The following is a 25,791-nucleotide window of genomic DNA, read 5'->3' on the forward strand; positions in this document are numbered from 1 at the left end:
TTAGGACAAGGCAATCTTTCAAACTGTTCACATCAGACCCATTATACACAGAACACATCTTTCCATAGACAACTCACCGACATCCCGCTAAGCTGGCATAAAACAAGGAGAACAGACACCACATCTCACTCTTACTTCTCCCTGTTATTTCTACTGTTTATCCTTGTGGATGACTAGAAACACTGGATTAAATATGGACACACTAGCATTTCTTCTATTATGGTGAGGTACCAGAATATGATTTTTTTTCAGAGCTCAGGAGCTGTCCAACATAAGCAAACAAGAAATACTGTTCCTCTAACATGATTTCTTATTTTCGTATCATAATGGCTATATTTTCATTAACCAATTTGCAAATGAATAGAGAATTACATGTAGCAAAATGCCCATTCTGCTTAAAAAAAGTTATCTCTTTGAAAAAAGTAGTCTGCTATAACTGAATTAAATATTTAGTGTTTTAATAAATCAATGTTAGTATACTTGGTGAGCATATGTAGGACTGCCATCAGCTTATTTTCACTTCTACTAACTGTGCTAATCTGTAATGGGACATAATGAAGATAATATTTATGAAAGCTATGTTCATATGGTCTTGTTGCATTTATAGTTACAGTAAGATTAGACTCCTTATAACTAAACATAAACTCTTCCAAATGAAAACCGAACACTGTAGCTACATGTATTACCAGCTGTCTTTGGGAAAGGCAGCTGTTAATGATACAGTACACTGGAGATTTCTTTTTTCCTTCTGCAAACCTAACGACAACTTTCAGAGGCAGTTTGAGTCTCTGACACCATAGGTAACAGCAATTCATAAAATCTTTCACATGAACAAGAAGATAGAACATATTTTCTGCTAAGGGCAGTCTGGTTTGCTTGCTAATTGAGAAGCTGGGGAAACCACTCCATGTTCATATCCTTCTTCCTCCCTCATTCCTGCAGCTTCTGCTCGTTTATCATTGGAAAGGACTCTGAATGAAATGCTTTGCAGGTTCTGAGCATGATACTGACCTAATGCTTAATCCTTGCACAGCGGTTAAGTATCCCCTGGTCCCTGGTTATGTACTGTGCGCAGCCAAATGAACGACCCATGTATCTAAGGTGGGGAGAGCAATTCTGAAAAAATCATCTATGTGCTTACGCTCTGATCCACACATGAAATCTGATGGTTAATGTCAAAGTTTTCTAGTTTACTGCATGTCTTTACATCAGTTGTGCAACTTTTTAGGCATGCAGATTAAAATTCTGTACTGTACTACCACTGAGAATAAATTAACTAGGAATATGAACAAAACTTCAGTTCTGCTCGTAACAGTTTATGAGTAACTATTTAACAGTATCTCAAAAATATAATTTCCAGGGACTGATCAAGAAATAAGCTTCCAGGTTATCAAATACCTTTTCTCTTGATGTGAACACTAATGTTCCAAAATAATATTTAACTTCTTAGCTTCTAAGTTAATGCTCTCTCTATATGATACATTTTATTGTACATTCCACTTCAATCTCATTAATGCAAAATTCTTTTAATAGAATCTCTTTTCTTCAATAGTGATAACTGTAAATTGCAGAATAAACTAGGTACTAACATTTTGCTTTGAAGACCGTGAAACTGTGTGTGTGTGCGTGTGGTTGGCACTGTGTTCAGAAAGCCATACAGGGAAAGCTGACTGTCCTATATGCACACTATGCAAGCAGCAGGTGATGGGAGAAGGTGACTTGGCAGGCCTTGTGTCAAAGCACAGCCTAATATTCCTCCCATGTAAGAAAGGGCTCAGTCATGGTCTTGTAGTTTAGGATGGCACGAGGAGCTGTGGGGCAGTTCTGTCCCCTGGAAGCCTCACAGAGCGCCTTTGCCCACCCTCTGCCTACAAGCAGAAGTATACCATCACTTACTATAGTAACACAAGCTGTTTTCTTGGGAAAGAGCTTTGTATAGTCATTTCTTTGACAAAGAGGGGATTAAAAGAAAATTATCACCTTGTGTGACTTTGTCAGGGAAAGCTGTGGGCATTCAGCACATGTGAGATTTAGGTCTGTGACTTGCTGAAGCCCCTTATCTCAGAACTTCTTTTTGGGATTGTAATAAAAAGTAATTTCAGTATTTCTGCTTCTTCCCTCAGATCTGCAGAATGGTAAGAGTGATGCTTATTCTCCCTACAAGGTGACTGACCAGGGCTAGATGAAACCTGACCTGTGCTTCCAAGAGGACAAGTGTGTATCAAGCAGCTATATTGGGTATTTTTAAATCAAATCTGAGTATAGTCTTGCTTTAACAAGCCATCTTTTCTCAGTAGTTCCATCCTAACAGAGACGGATATAATTTCCTATAAGATTCAAAGAAACACAAAGAATAAAGTCATAGCTCAACATATCAAAAAGCAAGTCATAATTCATTTTTATATTATTATTTGGACTCATAATTTCCTCTGAGAAAATAAACCTTTTCTTATGATATGAAATACTAAACAGTAAAACCAAGTGACTGTGGTCCATGTTTTTTGCACTAAAAGCAATCCTTTCCCATATCAAACAAGAAGGATACCACTAACCACCTGCCTGATGACCCCATTCTGCTTAAGAATGTATTCAAGATATGGTTCAAGTGACAGCATTCCAGCTGCAATTGAACAATGATTGTACTTCATAACACTGTGACCCTTTTGTTTGGGAGAACACATGCGGAACGATCCAAGAACAGGAAGCTGCTGTCTGGTTTTGGTAGTCTCGGAAATAAGTACCACTGAACATTACTCCTTAATGTCCCCTTCCTTGTGTCACCCGGCATCATTCAAAACAGACACAGGAGTCTGTTTAGTTTCTCACTTTATAACCTGTATGGTTCCTTACTAGCACACGCTGATTAGGTTGTATATTTTGCTCATTCTTTCTTGTGGAAACTGATAGTCCCATGGATGGTGTGACAGTGAACTGAGCTGTAAAACCTTTGGCCATATTCCTATGTTTTAACTGCTGTAATTGCACTGTTGTATCACTCCTGCTGTTCTCAAGCATGCTGCATCACCCCCAGGCAAAGATACAAAGCCTCCAGTCATCACCACCATGGGATGGAGATTCAGCTTCTTGACGGCAGGTGCCTGGGTTCATCAGCTAGAGCTGAAATGTCCATATCCTCGAGGGAATCCCCCAGCAGGCTCCATGAGAGCCTCAGCTGGGCTTTAGGTGGTGTGCAGCGAAAGCAGTGCTGGAAACCTTTCGCCTGAATTAAAACTGCTCTCTTCTACAGTTTTTGTTGGCTTACGGAGGCCAAGGAGTAGTAATCAAATGGGATTCTGAGTAAGGATCTGCTCTCCTGAGCCCTTCATCAAATAAAAAATAATTACAATCATAGCAATGAACTTCTACCCAGTTTCATGTAGACAGTATGTAAAGCAACATAACAACTCCTATTTCTTCATGTACGCTCTTAATCAAAAGCTGTTATAACCCACAATAGTGAGATTGAAATTTCATTTCAAATGTAAAATAATTCTGTTTGAGTTCTTTAGCAGCTTCTCCTCATCTAATACGGAAAGAGTTTTCTCTCTAATTGTGTATCTCTATGCCTTCAGGAACATTGAGCAGCTTTTTAAACATCTGCTCTTTCCAACCTGCCTCTTAACAAGTTATGATTTGGAATAATTTTATCTTTGGCTTATTTTTCTTTCCTGTCAGTTGCAGACAATGAACATAAGAAAATACAGAGGGCCACAAAGTCTGAAGGCCAAATGTGGGGAAACGTCTGCAGTAATCTTAATAATGTGCTCTGTATAGAAATCTGGGTGCATTTTTGCTTTGTATGTTAGCTTTTACCAGAAAGATGGAAATTACAGAAACTATAGACAGACTGCTATAATTTCAGTATCAGTTAGTCACTGACTTGTTTTAATTTAACACGTACTGTGGCTGGCCCCACACCCTGCACAAATAACTCTCAGTGGACTTTTCCCCAGAGGAGATTACAGCAAGTACTTACTGAGGCACAGTTGCTTTCTGACTTGTCCTCCAGAAAGCCAATTTGGCATGGCGTCCTCTGATTCTGCAGCCAGTATTCTGTTGATTCTAGCAGACTGTTACTGCAGAGAATCTGTTAAAATAGTTAAAAAGTTAAAATAATTAAAAAAGTACTCAGTCCTACTGTGCTTTGGGGGCCTGAACTCTATTGCTGTAACTCAAAGGAAATCTTGCCTACAAAATTTGGCGGGGGGGCACCACTGGCACCACTGTTCCTTTTGGACCTGTCCAGTTAATGCACCTTAAATCAAGTGATTTATATATCCCCTAAAGTATTAGCCTATTTTCTTTCAGAACTGGAAGTCCTTGGAGATACTTGAAGGAGATGCTTAAGCCCAAAATTTTTATTGGAGAATATTGCTAGGAGTTTTGTTCTGTGTTAAAGTGATGAACATAGATTGTGGGAAAACTAATTATTTGATTATACCGGAGTGCACAAACTTGCAGCCTTTATGATTTACTGTATCTCTCACCACAACAGATCAGTACTATTCCTTCTGCCAGCAGCCTCATTTCTGAGACCACCTAGGCTACAAACTCTTTCTTCTTAAACACAGTTTTCTGCTTTCTGAGAAGCTAAACTACTTATGACCTGCTGTAATGAGTACTGAGCACAGTCAGTACCCTGAGACCAAAACCTTGTGTTTAATCTTTCTGTGTTGACTTAGCCTACAGCCTGTGCCACAAGCTTTGCTCAAACAAAACCAAAATGGGGCTACAGATATCCAGACCATAAAGAGCTAAAGCCAGTTTTGCAAGTCTGATGCTTAGATTGACCTGAATTAACGCACTTGCTGCCTCTGTACTAATATTCTCCCATGAAAAAGAGGGACCCTTAGTATTTTTAAACCAGCTAGGTAACAGCAGGAAGAGAATAGCTGCAACAATGATGCTGCTACTTACAGAAAATTTTGCACGTCGTCGTCGTCTTCCCCAGGCAGCAATGTTAACAAGTATGTTTGTGAAATGGGCGTATGTTTGTACTTGTTTGTACTTCTCGCAGTTCTTGCATTACATGGAAATAGGCTGTACTCTAGCTCTTTAGCCTTTTATTTTAATAGTGATATTTTAAAATATAAATTTGTTGCTCTACCTGGAAAATGATCTACCCTGAGTACTTTACTGCATGCTTTGCATTGACACACCTTTGCCCTACTTCAGGAACACTTGATCTGTAAGCCTACATCACTTCCCTATGAGGAGAAGTGAGAAGAGCTCCTGAGGCATCTTCACTTCTCAGGGAAGATGAATGACTGCAGAAAGCTGATCTGGACAGCTGACACAATTTTCTAATACTCAGGGGAAATCCAGCAGTAAGCTTATTAACACCCACAGCCTAACACCCACTCTTAATTTTTATCTTTCTGGCACAAAGCCAGTTAGCTAGTTAATGCTGCGCTGCCTGTATTATTCTATATTGATGTCTGAATAAAAGTCAGCAGAGGGTGGATGAGGAGGTAATGGGGAACACCACAGCCTATGTTTGGCTGGCCTCAGAGCCCTTCGTCAGTGCCCTCCACAAGGGCTGTGCACCTCTGTGGGCATTGTTCTTCAGTACTCCAGCCCTGCTGTGGGATTTCTTTCAAAGAGCTTCTGAATATAGATTTAGGGTTCACAAAATACTCAGAAAAAGCACTGTGCCCAAAGACTGTTCTGAGAATGACAAAGGCTCACGAATGCTTCACATCAACACCAGTCTCTTCTTGGAGGCTGCTAGCTAATCTTGTTTCCCAGTTGAATTACTCTGCCCTCAACAAATTTTATAACCTCCTGTCTCAGTGCAAAAAGATTCCTGCCACCATAACTAACTCTGAGACTAGATTGAGAAAATAATATATTTCATATCCCACAGAAACAATTTCCTGTTAGTGTTATAAATCGCTCTTTTTTATTATTATTATTTTAAGAAATATTTTCAAATGTGGAAATACTGAACCATTTTAAACTAGTTGGTACAATCTAGAATCAAGCATTTTTCCCCTCTTTTTCAAAAATTACCATCCTCTGAGGCTTTTACAAAGACGTAAAGAATAGAACTCATATGTACATTCACACACACACACATATTATGTATGATTTCAGATTTCATCTGATTCTGGATCTTGTCACCCTCAAGGACTGAAGTTCTAATTACCTGTTAAGACATAATTCTGCATACATAGGAAACAGTTTTCTTTAGCTTAAATAGCTTTTGCTGTAACAAGCAGTAATTTCCTTAAAAATCACAGTAAATTTGCCTTTCAGCTTTAATCACTGTATATCTTTCTTTCCCAAATCTCAGTCAGTTCCTGAGAAACTGTAGTGGGCAGAAATCATCATGCAGAAAGAAGCTTCAGAAATCCTTGGTACTACTCTTCGTCTCATGAGGACTTGGTGTGCACACCCAGCATTTCAGATCAGCTAGATCATAGCAGATGTATATTGTAGATGGTAAACCCATGACAAGAGCTGGGCAGTCCAAACTTCACCTATTTCTCCTCCTATGGGATGTTCAATGACCCTTGGTAGTTCTACCTTTCTTTCAGAGGATGCATTTATCAGGAAGCAAATACTGGTAAAGCACCAGCAGAAAAAAAATAACTCTCCTGAACAAATGTTTCGATCAGGTCAGGTCATAGTTGCCAAGCTGGGGTCACTCCAGGATGGTTTATAAGTTGCAAGGCTTTGTAGTACATTTAATTTTTGTATGCAGCTTTTCATAATAGACTTTGAAGTCAAGGACAGCATGTGATTTTTAAGTAACTTCAAGGAGATAAACAACAACAGTAGGATGATGTTTTCCCTGGGCCAGATTATGGTCTCATGTGTGCATAAGTAGTTCTGCACATGCACTGGAGAACACAGCCAGAAATGTGAAGAAGGGTGCAACAGACATAACATTTCAAGGCTGGAGAATATAATTTACAGCATTTTGGATCTGAAGAAGACAGGGGACAAAACCAAAACCAGATATACTTGAGTCCATGCAGCAGAAGCTGGTGGAGGTTGGCAATCTAAGGAATATAGGTCAGTCCAAAGTCATCTGAAAAGCCTCTGGAAATTACTCATGAAAGATAGCTCTGTGGGAAAGGGAGGTGTACAGGGGTATGTGGGAGGCCTCCTTGCATGGAGTCTCGTTCTACACATACCTAAATATGTGTAGAAAAAGTGTTCAGGAGATGGGAAGTGACATTTGAGTAAAGGGTGGCAGGAACAAGGTGTAAACTTTGGATAAGTTTATGAACCTACCTTATAAAATGCAACTTTCTGCATTAGGAACATTACAGACATGTTATTGCTCAGAACCTTCCCATTAGTGCTTCTTTGGAGGAAGGGTAATTTGGGCCACCCTGCAATGCTGACTGCACACACCTGCTATGCAAAAATGAACTTTGGGGCATATTTCTTTGGTAACAGACAGTAATATTATCACGGTCAAAGACAAACATACGGTAAGAGTGAATGTAATACTGCTTAGAGCATCTCAATATTGTAAGGTAATTCTCCTCGTTAACTAGGGGCATGTGTTTATATAAAGTGGGAGTTTGGATATATATTAAGACTTTCTAGGATACTCATGCTTTTAAAGGAATATACTGAAGTCCTTAAAGCAAACTAATGTATGACTGCGATGATCAAAACTGTATAAGCTTGAAGGAGCTGGCCTAAATTAACAGGGCTAATTAATTAATCAAATGCAATGTGAGAACTGGTATTCTTCAGAGATGTAATTCTACTAGTACATTCAGATTGTAATTTTTGCATTTAAGCATATTTTTAAAATACAATGAGCTGGTCTATATGAAAGGATAAGAAACCTAAGCCTCTACTATTTCAGCTGTCAGTCAGCATCCTTCTATTCCATAGCCTGCACTTTTCAAGCAAACATTATAACTTGCCAAAATTTCCTCCTCTCTTGTACTTCTCTTCATTCTTACCTAATTGAGGCAAGTTCCGGGCCAATCCCACTGACATACATTGTTAGCAGTTTTGCTGAATTCAGCGAGGATGCTTCTGATTTGCAATGATACAACTGAAAGCAGAACTTGGTTCATTGACCATACTTCTATGTACCAGCTGCACACACTATACTGCTGGGTATCTGCTTCAGAGCAGGATCATCACACTCAGAAAATAATTCAGGATGAATCTGCATCATGTGCTAAATGTGAAATCAGCAGTAATTCAAGGTTCTAAAAAAAAAAGTTTTCCACTCTCATCTAGAGACTCAGCCGTCAGCATTACTCAGTGTGTTGTGAATCAATGAACTAAATCAGCCTCTAGCAGAGTGTGGATTAGAAAAGTCACTCTTTCCCAGAGGAAAATATTGCATATGAGTTTAGTGTAACAGCTTCCTGCTCCCTGATTTAGATCATAAGACATTAAAATACAGTAAATATCTATAGCTGAGACAACATTAAAAAGGCTCTGCTCCACAAATGAAACATCTGCGTCTTCATGGCTGATCATCTTAATTGCTTTGGTTAATTACTACTCATCAAAAAAGATATGAAAGTGGGACATACCAAATAAGATGAGATATCGAGGGGCACATCTTCCACATTTGTTGAGATCGATCTGTGTAGTAACAGGCCACATTTCATATGGCTCCCGACAGGAGCCATTCATGCCAGCTACAATTACTCAAACCTGCAAGTCAACTGTTTAAACTGTTCCCTTGCAGCAGGAGCCCATAGTGTTCCACTCCACCACCAATTACACATCTAACTTAAAAATCACTGTAACACAAGCTAAATTAAAGGTAATGGACTATTTTTGGTAATTCTTTATCCTTTTCCCCACACAAAAAAAGAATGGTAATACATTCTGTGACAATGCTGTAAAGCCCAAAATATCCTGCTGTTTGTCAGAAGTGTTGGCAGAAGTGAATCACTTCTTTCAGTGTGCCGACAATCATAAAATTTACTCGTGTTACAGTGAAAAGTTCAGATGTAAGGGATCAGACAGGTGAAGCAGCTTTAAATCATGTGGTAAAGGCTAGCCTTTAAAAGGGAGTGGTGCTTCGAAGGTGACCAAGCTGGGAGCATTTGTAAACACAGTGGTGGCACTTCTCAGTGCTGTGCCACTTGTCCTTCAGTATATAAAATAGACGACTCTGAGTTTAAACAAAAAATTAAGCTGTTCTCCTGCACAATGGGTTTTCTGTCTATTTCTGCCTCTGTGAAGATTCCAACTACAGTCGGCAGCATTTGTTAAAAATCAGGTATTGTTCTGCAAATAAACAAACCCTTTGGTCAAATGAAATATTGATACTTGGTCTTTTAGCCATGTTGGCGTGAGCTGGAGAAGCCCAGCTGCAGCTTACACATCACTCTGTTGAGCTCTTTTTTTATATAATTGATTTTACATTTAACAAAATTTCCATAGGCAGACAAAGCTCCCTCCCCAGAGCCACAGTACAGTTTTCAGGATGAGGAAAATAAATCTTCTACATTTTTTATCTTTCTCTCTCTGTGCTTATGTGTATAAATATATATTGTTGTTGTATCGGGGGGAAAAAAACGAACAAAAGGAAAGCATTATTATTACTAGTGGAAGGAAAAGGAAAAACAGTAAGAATTACGGGAAGACTGAATGAACTGTGAAATTTTATAACATTTCTGTGTTAGGACAAAAGCTTTCTTATCAGCTCTAGAATTACGCCTGTGGGAGACAGTAGAGCTCTGAGGGTTATTGCAAAGTGAGAGATGAAAGATGGCCTGCCCTCCTCAACGCGTCTTTGGCAGTGCCCCCTTCCTCAGGCTGCCCTGCCGTAACCTGGCCCTGGGGAGGAGGAATAAAAGGAAGCATCCATGGCCTTCACCTGTGTATTCTCAGTTGTACCAAAATTACCTACATGCATAAAATAATGTCAGTCATATCTGACTTCTCCTAATGACATACATGCACACACAGGCACTGCTTTTTTTCCCCCTGCCACATCCTCTAAATTAAATAACTATGTATAAACCCATTTTGAGGCAACAAACCCAGCAATGGTCAAAGCTGTACTACCTTCTGGGTTGCTGAAACCCTTCCAGTCAGATATTAGGGAAGGCAGAAAAGCTTTTCATGAAGGACCCTCCATCGTATTGACCTGAGAGAAGCAAAGCTCTAGACCCTCAGGCTAGGTCCCAGAAATTTGCCACCTATTGAAGAGCAGTCCTGAAAGTATTCACACTATGCACAGCTTTTATTTCATATTGTCAGATAATGAAGAAAAATAGAAATGTTTATCTCCCATATATGCATAATGTATTTTGGGACAGACAAGTATAGACCAGGCAGACAAAATTGCAAGGCACGATAACAGCACCCAAAATTTATTTCTCTGTATCAGTCCTTTTCTTTTTTAGGTATCAGTTATATTTTGTATTCCCCAATAAAGACAAAAGCTAAAAAGCAAAGCTATAACCTGGGATATATCTGTCTTTGAAAATAACATAAACTTAGAAGTTACCTTCTTACATGCTGTGACAGAGCTTCCCAAACTGCTTGCCAAACTGTCTGTGCTGCTGCCCTGGTGCTCTGGAACTTCAGGCATCAGTGGAGATTCAAAGTTGCTGAAGAACAGAAAAGAAACAAATGCCCAAAAACCTTTCCAGTGACTCAGCCACACAGATACCTCAAATGATACCAACATACAGTTCAGTAAAGTGATGTAACTTAGATTACAAGAAGCTGTCTATACTCTCCTTGCTGACGTTAGTAGTCTATTTATTACCTGGTTTTCCCTTTTTGGATACAAAATAGCAGACCAATGTCTTCTGAAGACTACAAGATAGCATATAGCTGCCTATTACCATATCTGCCCCTTTTCAATGACACTGTAAAAAGTGGTCCTAGCTTGTTTTCATAAGCAGGCAGCTTGGAGCAGAAAATTAAATACTTGCTGCATTAATTCAGCTTGACAGACAAAATAATTTTTTGCTATATTTTCACCTGCCTGGATAGAAGTAAAGGGGTAGTGATTAAAATGTAAAAAACATGATGGGGAGCAGTTGAATTAATTCTGTAATTTAGATGGAATATCTTGATACGTTGTAGGTTTGGAGCAAAGGTAAGTCATGCAAGTACAATGTTTTGTGAGTCAGTTGTACAAAACAAAACTATATTTACTTTGGGACTGTGCAGATGTGAAATACAAAACCATAAAAATAAGCTTCCACAGTCAAGTTATTTGCTTGCACAGCTGGTACTACTCCTCACACTTTTCTTTTGGAACAGTTTAGGCCACTCGTGTAAGGTGTCCATCCATACAACAGATCAAACTGTCACAGCTCAAGCTTCTCTGCCTGGACATGATGTGATCGCAATTAAAGACCATCCAGTGCAAAAGGGCTATTTCTCCAGAAACATACTAGGGAAAGAGCATCCTACGTGACCAAGTTCTGCTTCCCAAATTGGGTCTCTAGAGTGCTCTTCGTTTATTGCAAGTCAGCTATGAGAAGACGTGGAACACGTTGTGCTGGATCATAACAGGCGACCAGGTTACTGTGCCTTAACAAATAATCTTTCATCAATTGTGATAACAGACCATGTGCCATTTCCTGGTATGCTCAATTAAAAACTAAAATGCATTTTCGTAAGTTGCCCTCACTGGAGTTTAAACCGGTATGTTAAAAGGACACTACTTTCATTTTTTGCCTAAATCCACACTCAAACATCAGTAAATCTACCTTTCTCTCAAAGATTCATGTATGTATATTTCACTTGATACTGCTTAGGACCAGTTATGAATATACCCACTTTCACTTGACAAGTAACTGTCAATAAGAATTTTGCTGATATGTGTGGTGCTACTCTGTAATTATTTTAGAAAAGTGTATGTGCTGGAATTAGAAGAGTGAATGAAAAATATAAAACTAACTTAGCACTTATTAATTGCTAACTGGGGGGAAGCTTCCTGAGCTGCAGGGAAGGACTGAATACAGATGCACAAGTGAGATCAGTAGGTTAACTGAGTTCACTTGCTAAGTGTGGTACTACTTAATACTCTAAGATACTAGCACCATTTATATCTAGAAAGGAGACTTTTCTCTGTTTACGAAATTCTGCTCCATTGCTCGGATTATATACATAAACAGTAACTCTTTACTATTCTTTATTCTTTAAGAGGTTGAGGGACATTAAACATATGAAGTCATTCTGGTTTTACATTTTCATTAAAATAAGAACCTCATATTCAGAGGGTCAAATACTGTGTAAGTTAAGTGCCCTCCTTGGTAAGCCCACATTTAGATGCAGCTTCTGTACTAGGTAACACTCGGTACTCCCAGCAGCAGCGGTGCACTGCCTCTTTTTATAGGATGCATCGCTTCTGCAATCTAATAGTAAATCACAAATGAAGTCTGACCTGCAGGTTGAAGTACTAGGCCCGTTGTTTTCTCCTGCTCTTCACTGAGAGGAAGAGTGAGTGACTTTGCCACCGCTTTGCCCTCAGGGAGCTGACATACTGATAATGACTATACTCTGAGTTACATTGTGTGCAGGGAGCTGAAATTCTAGTGCACAAAGTGTCACTGAATCTAGAAGCAACAAATGTGATAGCGTGGCCACTAACTGAAGGCCTTTGGGGACCTTAATTAAACAATATAAATAAAATAGTACATTAAAGCATAGCTGGAAAATATAGTTGAGGAGTCACATTCTGGAGTATTAACAAATTTGTGCTCTCTCTGGATGATGCTCCAGTAAGGGGTTACGCATTACATGTTCCATACTTTATGTGTATAAAGCTGCCTTCCTAGTCATGTGGCAATCAAAAAACCTGTTAAATATCCTTAATTGTTTAAAATCTGTGTTCTTTCCAAAATAAACGCACTTTTGATTTGTAACGCTTGTTTAAAGTATGTGATGAGGGACATAAATGTAGAACGCCATTAAATGTTTTGAACAAGAAAAGGCTCCATCTCAGGCTGAAGTTTAGACAGGCAACAGCAACTGCTTTTGGTGTTACTGAAATCTGGTAATCCTAAATTCTCTTGTTAGCTATCCCAGTCATCAGAGCTGTATGTCACATCCAGCTGATTACTCAGAGCACAAGGTAAAATCAGCAACTGCGTTTCACAGGACAAGGGACAACACATTTACGAGTATCTGTAACACTTTCAGAGCTTCTTTCTTATCTTAGGGTTCCTGTTTCCTGTACTGTTAACTGTAGAGCAGAACCCTTACTCTCACGCTGCATTGCAGTGCATCTCTAGAGTTGTGCCAGTCATGAAATCCAGGCTCCCACTGTCTGCAAACCAGATTCATGCAGTCGGGGTTCAGAGTGACTGAAAAGCAGAGTGATTTTAACAACGAAATGCTAAATTATGAGAGCTAAATCCAGAAACAGTTTTAGACTCCACAGCCTTTTCCTCAGTGAGTTTATGGGTATACAATTTCTAAAAAAAAGTATAGAGAAACATACCCCTACACTTTGGCCACCACTTATGGTCAGCTACATACCTCTAGGTATCACACAAAGTAGATATGTAGCAGTACACACTAACTGATGGAAAAATGAGCACCTAGCTGAGCTTCTTCAGGCTGGGCATCCAATGTCACAAACCTGAGTCTTCCCTAATTCAGGGAGGTGCAGTGTACGAGGCTCTGTCTAGATAGCTTCAGATTCACGGGTCTTTCTTTTAACAGGGAACACGGGTTTGGGCTTTCAACATCTCTTTTTTCAATTATCTCATCTCTCAGTTAGATCAAAGTTTCCTCTTTTTCTTTATCCTGTGGCCACCTTTTCTAAGCTGGGATTTTCAACACCTGTGTGATTTCTTAAGAGACCCTCCTCAGGCCATACAGCTCTGCCACCTTCGCTCTAGTAAAGCTAGTAAGATAAACCTGCTTTTCATTAACTCCCCAGGGAAAAACTATTCTGTCTTTGAGAAGCTGCCTGCTCTCATTAGTACCTCAACAGCAGGAAGCTGAAAGAAGCTGCTGCAGAGATGTAGCCCCCTCATCATCAAATGATACCTCTGCATTCACGTACTATACTCATTAGTTCACTTTAAGAGTTTACACAAAGCACTAGTCTTTCAAGGCATCTGGCACAGATGAGAGCCTTTTTACTATGACATAAAGCAAGCTGTTGAAAGTTTCAGGTCCTAATTCTCACCTTTGCTTGGCTCCCCTTGTTTATTATGTGTTGGAGAATGCTCATCTGACTTAGATGTGTGCATCTAATTTAGAGCTGTCATGGAAGGCCACAGGCATAACAAGGGAATTCTGTCAAAGGATGGCTCATTTGGGGATTTTTCCTTTGGTGTGAGAGATCCTAATTTACCATTCAGCTTTTGAAACAGAAGCTGGGAACCTGGACCTTCCATCTTAAGAAGTATGCCATTTTCACTTTAATATTTCCATTAACAGAAGAGTCTCCACAGTCACTTATTTGCCACCAGGTGCTTTCTTACTGTTTCATAATTTATGACTGATACTTTTTTCCTACAAAGCTAAATGCTATCACAAAGAATGCAAACAAATGTCTTGGAAATTAGAAAACTGTAGTAAAATAGCTATGAGGTTTATGGGACTAACTATAGTAACAATACATCCTTTATTGTTGACAAAAATGCAAAACAATTGCTTCTATTTTCATACATTGAATAATTCAAAAATACTGACCTTGATGACTCAAGACTTAATAAAAAAACCACAGCTGCTCCTAAAAATAATTATCTTCTTTGCAGATGTGGCAGATGGTGCTACATCAACTGAGAAGAGGTAATTTAAAGAATTCCCCAGGTTATCATTAAAGAAAATTAATCTTGTGAAACAATATCAGAAACTTCTATTTCCTACCATCTTGAATGAGCATAACCAGCTTCCAAAAACTTGCTGTTCAATAATCATTCCTAAGAAGCAATTTCAATAAATAATAAATGACCATTATATGTATATTCCGAATCGATGCTATTATAGCCTAGTGCTTTTCATCTTTCCATTATGACTCCTAATCTCAGTGTTTTGAACATACAAAACATACTGATCCATGAAAAAGATAATTTTGATGAAGGAAGCAAAATGAACAAACACAGTGAGATTTCTCAGTGCAATTAACCCTAAGCTATAGTCGGCTACATTTCTAATGTTTTGCTAACATTTGTACTGAACACCATGAAGAACAAAAAAAGGAATGAATTGTATTTTGAAACAGAAATATGAGACAAGTGAAAGCATGGCAAATTACGCTAGCATATTCTTACTTTTACACTCACAAATAAACCCCAAAGCTATTCAGAAACTGAGGAAGGCAGCTAGCTTAATCCAGACCTTAAGCAAACAGCAGTTTTGAAAGGCATGCAGTACTCAAACAGCATCCCTTAACTTCAAAGCCTTTCCAAAGTGGACAGACTAGGCACACTCTTTCCTCATGCTACGTTTCAGATTTTACAATTTTTAAATTTACCTTTACATGTAAAGAGGTCAATAAAGTCACTAGCAGTAAAATCTTTAGATGTAACAGTGTCAAAGTTACTATTTTAATCCATATGATTGGTTTTTATTCAGTCTGGACCATGTGTATACTTCAATCAGGGCACAGATGGTTAGTCAAACAGACACTCTATAAATACCTCAAACAAATGTCTTTCTGATTTTGTTATGGATTTGGAACCCATGTGCAGAATATAATCACTGGCAATATCAGGGTCAGATCTTCTAAGGTGTTCATAGACTTGGTTCAGTCTTCTTTGGCTGCTGTTGACTTCACTGGGAACAGAAAATACTGAATACTTCCCATCGTTATCAGACCTGAGTGTCTATATGCAGTCAAGCAGGTACAGGATTGGGCTGCTAGTTTTACAGACCAGTGTACTAAAAAGAGTAGAAGTTAAAGTGCTTTGTATTCAGATTGCTCATTTCATAATGTCACTGGGGTACTCTTGATTTAAGTTTCATTTTTATTGGTGATACATCTGCAAAAAGACCAGGTCTTTAGATCTGTGCCAATGAAAAACGGGAGCAGAGAAAAGACAACTCATACTATGGTACGCCACACAATAAAAAAGACTTTTCCTTCCATGTTCACAGACCTCTGAATCTCCATTATTCTGCTCCAAATTTTTTAAAAACAAACAAATATAGAAGCCTTTGGAAATATTAACAATGATCAGCCTTCTTTCAAGACATGTTTTAAAAATATAAAAGAACTGATGACTTTTACTGAAGAGTCAACGTAAACCAAACTAACTAAATTTTATATGATTTACTTAGAAATATTCGTTCCTTCCTTTACTGATTTAATTCTTAAAGGAAAAATAACAAGGTTTTATGCACAAGCCTGACAACCTTCTCCACGTTCAATAATTATGGCAGGTTTACTCAGATAAAAGAGTAGACAATCAAATCAAAGAGTTGACAATCAGGAGCTGAATGACAGATGATTGGGTTGCTTGGTGGTTTTGGGTTTTTTTTCTTCTTTCTTTCTTTTCTTTTATTTGTTATGGTTAACGTATTTCAGCAGTTTACTGACAGAGAGCCAACCCAATATAAACTGGGTGCTTGCATACAGCTGATAGTGATCTTGCCTTTTTCCCAGCTATCCCTGGATTTGACATAACTTTAGGACAATTCCAGGTGGACCTTTTTTGTGCTGGTAGAATGGCTACTTACTAAAGAAACCTTCTAGAAAGGACAGGCTTGGACCTTGGTCAGAAGAGGCTACAGAAAAAGCACACGAGGAACCATGAGTTCTCTTCCTGCATAAAGCAATGAAAGAAAACACCTTGAACGCTACATAGGATGCAGCATTTGTAGCAGACTCTTTAAAAAGCTCCTGATTTGGAGGATTTTTAGAAGGTATAAGAAGCCCTGGATCAACAGCTAGCGACCAGACAACGTCTGATGAGGAAGAATGACTGAACCTGGGAAAGATTAAGGAACAGACCTTTAAATTCAGGGAGGGCTAAAGAACTGCACTTTAAGAGAGATGGGCTGAAAGCCAGCCAAGACTGCTTTTCTGCCCTAAAAGCAAGGAGCCCATCCTCAGCTCTGGAATGCCAGCTAGGGGGGGAGCTGAGGCACTCTTGAGGGTTTGATTGCAAGAAAGGTAAGAAATCTTGTTAAAAGAAGGATTCTTCAATCTAATTAGTCAGTCTGTATGTAACTTAAGTGGGTAGTGCTGATTGGGAAGATGATTTTAGAGAGATACAGACTGAATTCACTATTTTCAGGCACAGGCATTACAGAAACAACACAAGAAAGTCGTTTCATTTCCCCTACAGCAAAGCAGCCGGTTTGCAGCTATTTAAGCCTACTAAGTCATCAAGAAGCAACACAAAATCAGAAATATTCTTAAAAAGATGTCCCACTAAAATTTCCTTGTTCAGTTAGCGTGTGTAGGTGTGCCGTACAATAGCACTTGTCCTTGTGCTGTAGGAAGGAGGATAAAGAAGAAACACTTGTTTATCCTCTCAAACAGGAATGTTCATGACTGTGTATTCATTAAACAACTTATATTACTACTGCACTTTTGATGGCAATGCCTATTCTTAATATAGATTACATTGTTAGTGCAGCACAGTGTAATATTCCAAGGGTGTCATGCTATCTGTTCTTACTTCTTTTAAAGATAATGGAAAAAACATTGTGATGCAGCTGGAATCTGGTGGAATTTGGTCTGAATTAAATGCATAATAAATGTGCAAGCAGCTCCCACTGATTTCAACTAGAAATGGAAATTCTCAGCACTTTTCAAGATGAAGTCAAAGATGTTGCAAATTAGGCTTTCGTGCCATAAACCACGGAGTAATTCTTAAAAAGTCTGTTTGAAATGTTTCTTGTATCTAACAAACAGCTCATGTTCTCTGACTGCTGCTCACCCTTTTGCTATGTACAAACTGTCAGGTGGGCATTTCAGAAGAACCAGTGGAACGTGACATAGGAAGAAACTGGTGATTTCATGTGGAGGATGTTAATCTTGACTAGTTCAAGTAATTTTTTGGCATCTTGTTTATATTTTATAGCCAAACTTCACAGTTGAGCTTCTCAACCAGCTTTTTGCCACTGGCTGATGCAGTGAGTTTCTGATTCTGAGCATTAGAGCAACCAGAGTCAAATACTGATAAAACAGACCTCAAAGCCCAGCACGTGCAATCAAGTACTTCACTGACAACTTTTTTTAAAAGCTACCATTTGAAGATCTCAAATCTACTCTATAAAATATTTTCATTAATTAAATTCAAAACAGATACTAAGTATTTCTGAAAGGAAATGTGACAAAGATGTTCATAACTTAAAAGTAAATGCATATGTCATGATTTTATTTGAGTAGAAAATGCATGTAGCTAATCAAAACTTGTTAGCTGTTCCAGTGTTTTCCTTGTTAGATTGATTACAAATCAAATAGACTGTAAAAGTGTAATTGAAATGTGGCAGGTACTCTGGATTATGCGCATGACAGGAAGGTGAACGTTGCTTTCATGTTTTGAATGGCATATTCCTAATGTTTGGCAGACTTTCTGGAATATTTTGTACCAACTTTCCTCAGATATAATAAATCTGGCTTTGGAAATTTGAGATTAACAGAGGGCTGACATGTCCCCAGGTATTTAAGGGAGAAGTCTGGGAGTTTCCTATTGTTGCAGAATCATTTCCAGCTATTTTAAAAAAGATAAAGGGCCATGCTGTTAGTGAAAAGGGACTGGTGGTACTGGAAACCAAGTTCTTCAACACAGACTCTGAATTATAGAACACTTTGAGAACTTGGGGGAAAAAAACCCCAAACTATATGTATGACCAGCTGAGAGGCCATAGTATCATGCTGTACAGTGTTACAAATCATGAGATCCTACAATTGACTTCCCTATAGCGTAGTTGAAGATGCAGTTAATGTTTCTGAATACTGAAGAAAATGATAACAAAATATTTATTCCAAATGCCTGAAGACTCCCCAGCCACCAGTAAGCCACAGAACTAATCAGTGAAGCATGATAACCTCTTTTTATTTTTCCTTTTTTTTTTATTTTTTTCTTTTTGGGGGGGGGGCATTTCTGAGATACAAGTCAATCCAAGTAGAGGGATAAAGAACAGGCTGAAGTGATTCTCTTACTGGGAATCTGTGTGGCATGCAACTAGCTGAACTGGTGTTATGCCACGTCTTCTATAAGACAGGGACAGTGCTAGTGCAGAACGATCCTTCCTACCACCAAATAACCACACTAGCCTGTGTGGTTGTTCTAATTAATGAAGGAGGGAGCATTTTAAGTTAAATGGTCAGGTTACCCTAATCCTCAACATAATGGTCACTTGCAGATATTTTGGCAAGCCACCAAAGACATTTTGATCTTGTGTCTGGCAGAACAGAAGATCTGAGCAGGTACTATGAACCTACCCCCCTGAATTCTTCGCTTTTGCCCACTCCAGATAGAACCAAGACTTTGCTGCTGTGAGCAAAGCCAGCAGCTTTGGTAGATATTCTTCCATGGATGTCTACTCTTCTTCTGCAGTTCTCAGAAATTACATTACCCAATTGTAAAATAATTTCTACGGCTGTAAGAATGAAGGCAGTTCATAGTCTGTTGTCATTCATTTCCCCAGACAGGCAGCCTGACCAACACATCTGTAGTCTAAAAAATGACTGGTCAAAACTACTGTATGTAGCTGTGATGTTGGTCCTTACTAAACTCAATTTGATTACGGTAAATATTTTACTTTAACAGTATCTGAAGTACGTTCAAAAGTACCTATCTAGTAAATGTATTATTTCTTTGACTCCATTCTGGTTTCCAGACCTTTTTAGCTGAAAGAAAGCCAAATTGGTTTAGATTCCTGCTAATTTTTCCCAATGTTGTTTAGCATTATAATAGTGTTCACAAACCACTATGTTTTTACCTGAACTAATGATACCAGAAAAGTAAAACAATAGTCTAAAAGTAAGTGTCTTCATCTAAAATATTCACAGAAATTTCCTATTCTCTTTAATCCAGTATTGTTTCTATGACCACCTGCAGTTATTTCACAAACTATCTAGTTAAAATGTCAGGGTACATTCTGAAGTTATTTTAATGACAAAGAATACATTCTGTCACTGCTTATTCACAACAAATCTTATTTTAACATAATTTACATGCCTGAAATATTCTTGAACAATTCTGGTTTGCTACTAATGTTCCAAAGGAACACAGATCTTCTCAATTTTGATGCTAAGTTAATATGTCAATAAATAGCAATCTGTGATAACTTATAGAAAACAAAGTCTCGAAGCCCATTTGTTTCAAAGTATGTTTTTTTCAAAAAGCATAACAACATTGCCAGAGACGTGAATAAAATTAAGCTGCCTCAGATTACCTTGGCTTTTAATATGATAAAACATGCTTTTGTATAATTCTATCAAGATACTACAAATATTGTCTTTGGCTTAGCTTGCTTGAATTTTGAAAGTTTTTTTCCATGGACTGTAATGTGATTAACAGGATTGTGTGATAGGTATAAAGGCAACTTTCTCAATTTTTTCCTTGCTTATACCATCATAAGGAAAGCATGAGATTTCAGTCCAAGAAGTTATGGTTGAGGTTTTCTTGGCAACATGAATCCTCCTTCTTTCCGCCCCCTAAAATCTACTGCCTTTTTAACTATACATAAGGAACATAGGACACTATCTCTGAGAATCTAAAGGTGACTCAGATCAGTAAGTTATTAACTTAATCTAAATTTTTTCCTTGGGGTCACAATGTAAATAAACTGCAGAGTTTCTTCAGCCACTGCTTTGCAATGAACTTCAGAATAACTATGAAACTGTTGTGACATGTGGGCTTGAAATGCTTGCTCTCGCTGGGATGCACAAGGTCCAGCAGGACTATCTGCATCATCAGCTGAGCTCAGGTTAAGCTCTCAGATAACCTTATCGTTGCCTGCAGTGTGATTACGTGAGTAGTTGCTAAATTAGTATCCTTGCATTTACACCTAATGCAAAAATATTGACCAGGCTATGTGTAGACATGGATTTTCAGTTATCCACTTGAAAATCAAGAGGCGATTTGGTTGCAGAGAATCTGAGAGGGATAAAATTGCTCTTTGATGCTGCTTGCTGTTTTTCGTGCTTGGTCCTTGCAGATGCAAGTGTTTCTGTTGGATGTTAGTTCAGATACAGACAAGTTCACTTGCACCGCGGTCACAGATCCTACAGTAACTTCAGTGCAGCTGACCATTTAGTTAGATCAGACTTTACAAATGGAAAGGACATCTAAATCGACCACCTGTATCACAGCCATTACCTTGTTCAGGCTCCTTTTTTAAAAGTAAAAATAAGAAGGCAGCATGAACTTTTGTATTTTGTAATGCATCCAAAAGTGCCCAATGACCATAACTCACAGTATGAAGGAAGCTGAAGGTGCTCACTGTCTCTGGGACAGGGACGTCACCCTGATTCAGCAGAGCCCAGCAGCAGCCATGCTCTTCCTATTAACTTTATTAACAGCTGAGGTTGCCTCATTTCATGTCTTTGTGTTTGCATTTTACTCTGATCAGCACTGCAATGTTGAAGTTCTTTTGATTCAAAGGAACAAAAAATAAAGAGGCATGCACTTCAGGTTTTGCAAACTTACTATTGTTTTATTGAGGGATTGCTGTAACAACTTCAGCTGGGGAAAGATGCAGTATAATAGAGAGGTCTAGTTCTTTGGATCCAAAAGCAATCCATGCCAAACCAAACCTGATTCTATGGCTTCTCTTTTTGTTTTTAATTACTAGATTTGGATGATTATTTTAAATGTATTATTTGTTTATTGTCTGCCTCTATTTTTTTCAGTAGTTAATTATTTTTCTAATACCTTATACCTTAACAGCCATGCCTTCTGAATCAGAAAATCATCTGTTGTACTCAGCAAATATGTGCTGTTCCATTATGTACATTATTGATTTCCATAACCTTAGAAATATGGCCGTACTTCTAAAAGTATCAAAACTTTGTAGTTGGTGACTATACTACTATTTAAATGACATCATGCAAACCACTCTTACAGTTCACATAAGCTACTTACTTTTAAGAATGTGAATACCGTGACCATTGGATTTCACTGAATTCATGGCATATATTATGCTTAGGGCTGAACTTACTGGCAGGTACAATGCAACCATTTAACTAAGCTCAACTAAGCTCCTTAGTAGCCATGCTATTACTTCTGTATTTTTACATATTCAAGAAAATTACTTTTCTAGTTGAGGGGAGGGTCTTATTCCAGAATATGTGTGAGGATGATGAGTTTTTCATTTCAATATCACAGCACACAAATCTTTTCCTTTTAAAAGTAAATGAGCTGTTCATTTTTATTGGATGTCTACAATGGTAACACACGTTTTTCACTGAGAGGGAAGACATCGCCTTGACAACATAGAAGAGAAGCAATCTATAAGCACGTTTTTGAGCTGTTACCCTGCTGATTTGATCTCTTCCCTTTTCATATTGAAATAGGAAAGACAGTTACAAATGACTCTTGGGTGGAAAAGAATTCGGACTTAATTTAAACACAGTTCTGAAAACTAAGAGACGTGTAGTCTTTCTTCCTTTAATATTCTGAAGAGCCACTGCATGTAATGAACAGCTCCGCTGCTGGTGGAGATGTGCTGTGCCTGGTGTAGGAAATTATGGTAACTATGCAATCTCACAAGGACCACCTCAGTTTTTCATTGCTGAAAGAAAATACAAGAACAGCCCTTTGGGATATTCTAAGTAAGCTGTGCCGGAACTACAGTACCCAAGTATTTTAAGATTACCGCACAGATGAGCACTGCAGCCCCCTCGGCCTGCTGAACGCTCTTGCTTCTACAACAGTTCTGTCTGGCTGCTGAACGCTTACATTCAAGCTTTCTGGACTTACCTAGCTCATGCACCCTGTGCTGCCACTCCAGCAGGAAAACTAACCACCATGCAAGAAAAAAACATACAAATCTAACTGGCTACATAGTCACCACTAAGTAATTAGTTCTATACAATATCCTACCACACCAGCATCTGGTGTATCTGTGGGAGAGCCGATCAACATCAGCCAATTATCCAGGTCTAGGCTTCCTAACTGCTGTGCATCTTTCTGTTTAAAAAGTTTGAACTGTAACACAAAGATGTCTTAGTTCAATGAAATCCAGGTTTTCAGCAATTCATAAATCAAAGCTTTCCCAGAAGAGAAAAAACTACTGTAATACGCGGAAGCTGGTTATTGCAAGTCCATGTAGCCAACTCAGAGCACAGAGGGTAGGTCCCAGTCTTAAAAGTGACCGCTCAGGGTTATACAGGACTTGTTGACCAGTTCTGAATTTGAGTAGCTGGGAAATGTGCATGGCAGCATCAGATTCTGTGTTAGGATTTTTTTTTAAAAAAGTCCTTTTTCTTTCAGCTGTGTACTGAATTGAATCAAGATCTAGGAAGCAAACTTTTTTATGTAGCGGTTAAGAATAATTAGCTATGTAATAAATTGTGATGCCACAACCAAGAGAAAACATAGCTTTGATTAAAAACCCCACCGACTACCTATTATGTGTCATGGGTATTGGTGATACTTGATAATAATCAGGCAAGTCTTGAAGTGAAGATAATGAATGAGGGAATCTAAAGAGATTAACAAAAATAATCCAAGGTTGACAAGACTAAAAAAGAAGGTTTAAAATTCGTACTGGGCACCAAAAAAATCCCAGCAGTCCTAGTATTAATCTGCACATACTAAATTTGTGCTTGCTATTAGAAGAAAAACAGAAATATCCAGTGTAATTGTTCCCTGTTTCCAGTAAAGTGAGTGGAAGGGAAGGTGTACTGTACATACAGGCTGAAGCACTAACTAATCCACTGATACGCCAAGAGGTGGTAAAAAATAAAAAGGAAACAGTCCCCCCAAATTTCTGACACTGAGCTCCTGCTGCCTGTGAAGTGTTCCAAAGGCACTGTCCCTGCCAGGGCCAGGCAGGCTCCTCAGGGAGCACCGCCAGCACCAGGCAGCAGCCTGCACAGTGCGCAGGGGCAGTGGGTGCTGCTGCCGCACATCAGCCAGTCAGTTGGCAGGTAAAGCTATTGTTTGATGCAAAAGTTTAATTCATTTTGCTGCTTCTGAGAGAAAACTGAAACTGCCTTTTCCACGTCTGGGGGAATGCTCAAAACTACTCTTAGTGCTTGTTTTCCTGGTCCTTCATGTTGAAGCTGTTTCCCCATTGTTAAATAACTCAATACCGTCTCCGACAGGCAAGCTGCAGCATTCCAGCTGAGACCTGAACGAGTGTAAGGTAGAGGAGTGTACATGGAGGGACTGCTGCTGGGATCCCCATGATCCCAGGTTGGTATCCTCACTGGAGCGAGCTCTCCCAGCCTCTCCTATCAGGCTGTTCCTGCTCCTTAGCACACAAGACACTCTGCTGCCTGAACGTGGAACTTACTGTTCTGATTCCTGGCTGTTCAGGTGCCAACCATGGCTTAAAATACTGTTCTTTAGAAGGTGCTCCAATTTACAATGTGCATAGACCCAAGTTGTTAGGGAATGGCAAGCTGCATGAAGAAGTGACCCGAAAGCAGGTTTTTAGTGCTTGGGTTCATTGCCCACAGTGCAGACAAAGGCTCCCACCCCCCAACCATCCCTCCCTCCCACTCACATCACTCAGGGTACAGCGAAACAAACTACATTAACAAGAAAGAGTAATTTACAGAGGGCTGAGTAAGGAGATGGCAAAACACTGCTAACCTAATGGGTGTGCTTATAATGATCACTGGAAGGAGTGATTTCCATCATAGTCCTAAATCATATACAAAATGAACAACACAGGCAGCAAATTATAGACATATCAAACCTGTCACTGCTACTTGTTAGGGGTTTCTCAAGTCAATCTCAGGGAAGGGTGTTTGAAGGAGGAGAGGACTGAATGCTGAAGAAGAAGGGTGGGTACATATTGGCAGAACTGTGAACAGAGTGACTGACATTATTACAGGCACTGCAGTCAGAAAAGGGAGAAGTGACGTATGGGAGTAGAGCAGGAACCAAAAGAGGAGATTAAATTGATGTTTTCCGGAAAAGAAGCGTGGAGTTTACATGGGAGGCTAAGGTAGCCTGGATTAGAGAATTCAAAAACAGATAAGTAGGCAAAATAAAGGAAGAAGTGGAGATGCATGTCTGGAAATAAACCATAGCTTTTTGTCACTGTAGGGTGTACCAGGTTAGTGAAACAAAGCATGAAATGACACAGTTCGGTTTCTTTATTACTTCTGTAAGTCTACCTCTCTCCTGTCAACCCACAGTTCCACTCATCAACAGATCAGATTCCTCATCCACAGACTTATGAGTTTTGACAATTTTAAGTTCCTTCTGGTTTTAGCTGAGTTTTTTCTCCCCTGACCTCACTGAGTGAAAACATCTCTGAGAATGGTTGCTTATGTTTGACAACATAGGTTAGCCAGGTTAATGAACTGTTTAAAGTAATTCCCCATGAAAACGGGATGCAGCATGTCATTTCAAGAATTCCCACCAATTCCCATCAAACTGACATTGTAAGAAGGTAGTGAATGTCCAAAATGATCACATAGCATTAGATAAATTTTCTGGCTACTGCACTCCAAACATCTGGTAAATTAAACTGCTAATCTGCAAATGAAAAGCATACCCAACAAGTATTAAACTGATACTGGCTCTGCACAAGTGCAGAAAAACAAATTTTATCCTCATATGTGACACTAGCTACTTAGTAATGCATGCAGTTGTCTTGATAATGAAGTTTTGATATTACACTCTTGTTCAAGGAGGGTTTCTTCATTTGCTCTCTCTTATTTTAAATGAGATTTGTAATACATTTGTTTCTCTTTCACAGAGGTAGAAAAATATAAACAAATTCCTT

The 25,791-nt window shown here is 38.8% G+C and overlaps 1 protein-coding gene across 3 annotated transcripts in view; it reads right to left on the reverse strand.

Annotated features, from left to right (window-relative positions):
- LOC119156964 (SPHK1 interactor, AKAP domain containing) overlaps window positions 1–25,791 on the reverse strand; it is a 73,689-nt gene that overhangs the window by 43,295 nt on the left and 4,603 nt on the right. For all 3 annotated transcript variants that reach the window (XM_037407438.1, XM_037407435.1, XM_037407437.1), the window contains exons 2-3: window positions 10,454–10,556; window positions 3,977–4,087 (exon numbers count right to left, since the gene is read on the reverse strand). In XM_037407438.1, coding sequence (XP_037263335.1) covers window positions 3,977–4,087; window positions 10,454–10,537 — 195 coding nt within the window. In that variant the 5' untranslated portion in view covers window positions 10,538–10,556. The remainder of the gene's footprint in view (window positions 1–3,976; window positions 4,088–10,453; window positions 10,557–25,791) is intronic.

The sequence above is a fragment of the Falco rusticolus genome, chromosome 13, assembly GCF_015220075.1.
Source record: "Falco rusticolus isolate bFalRus1 chromosome 13, bFalRus1.pri, whole genome shotgun sequence".
Lineage (NCBI taxonomy): Eukaryota > Metazoa > Chordata > Aves > Falconiformes > Falconidae > Falco > Falco rusticolus.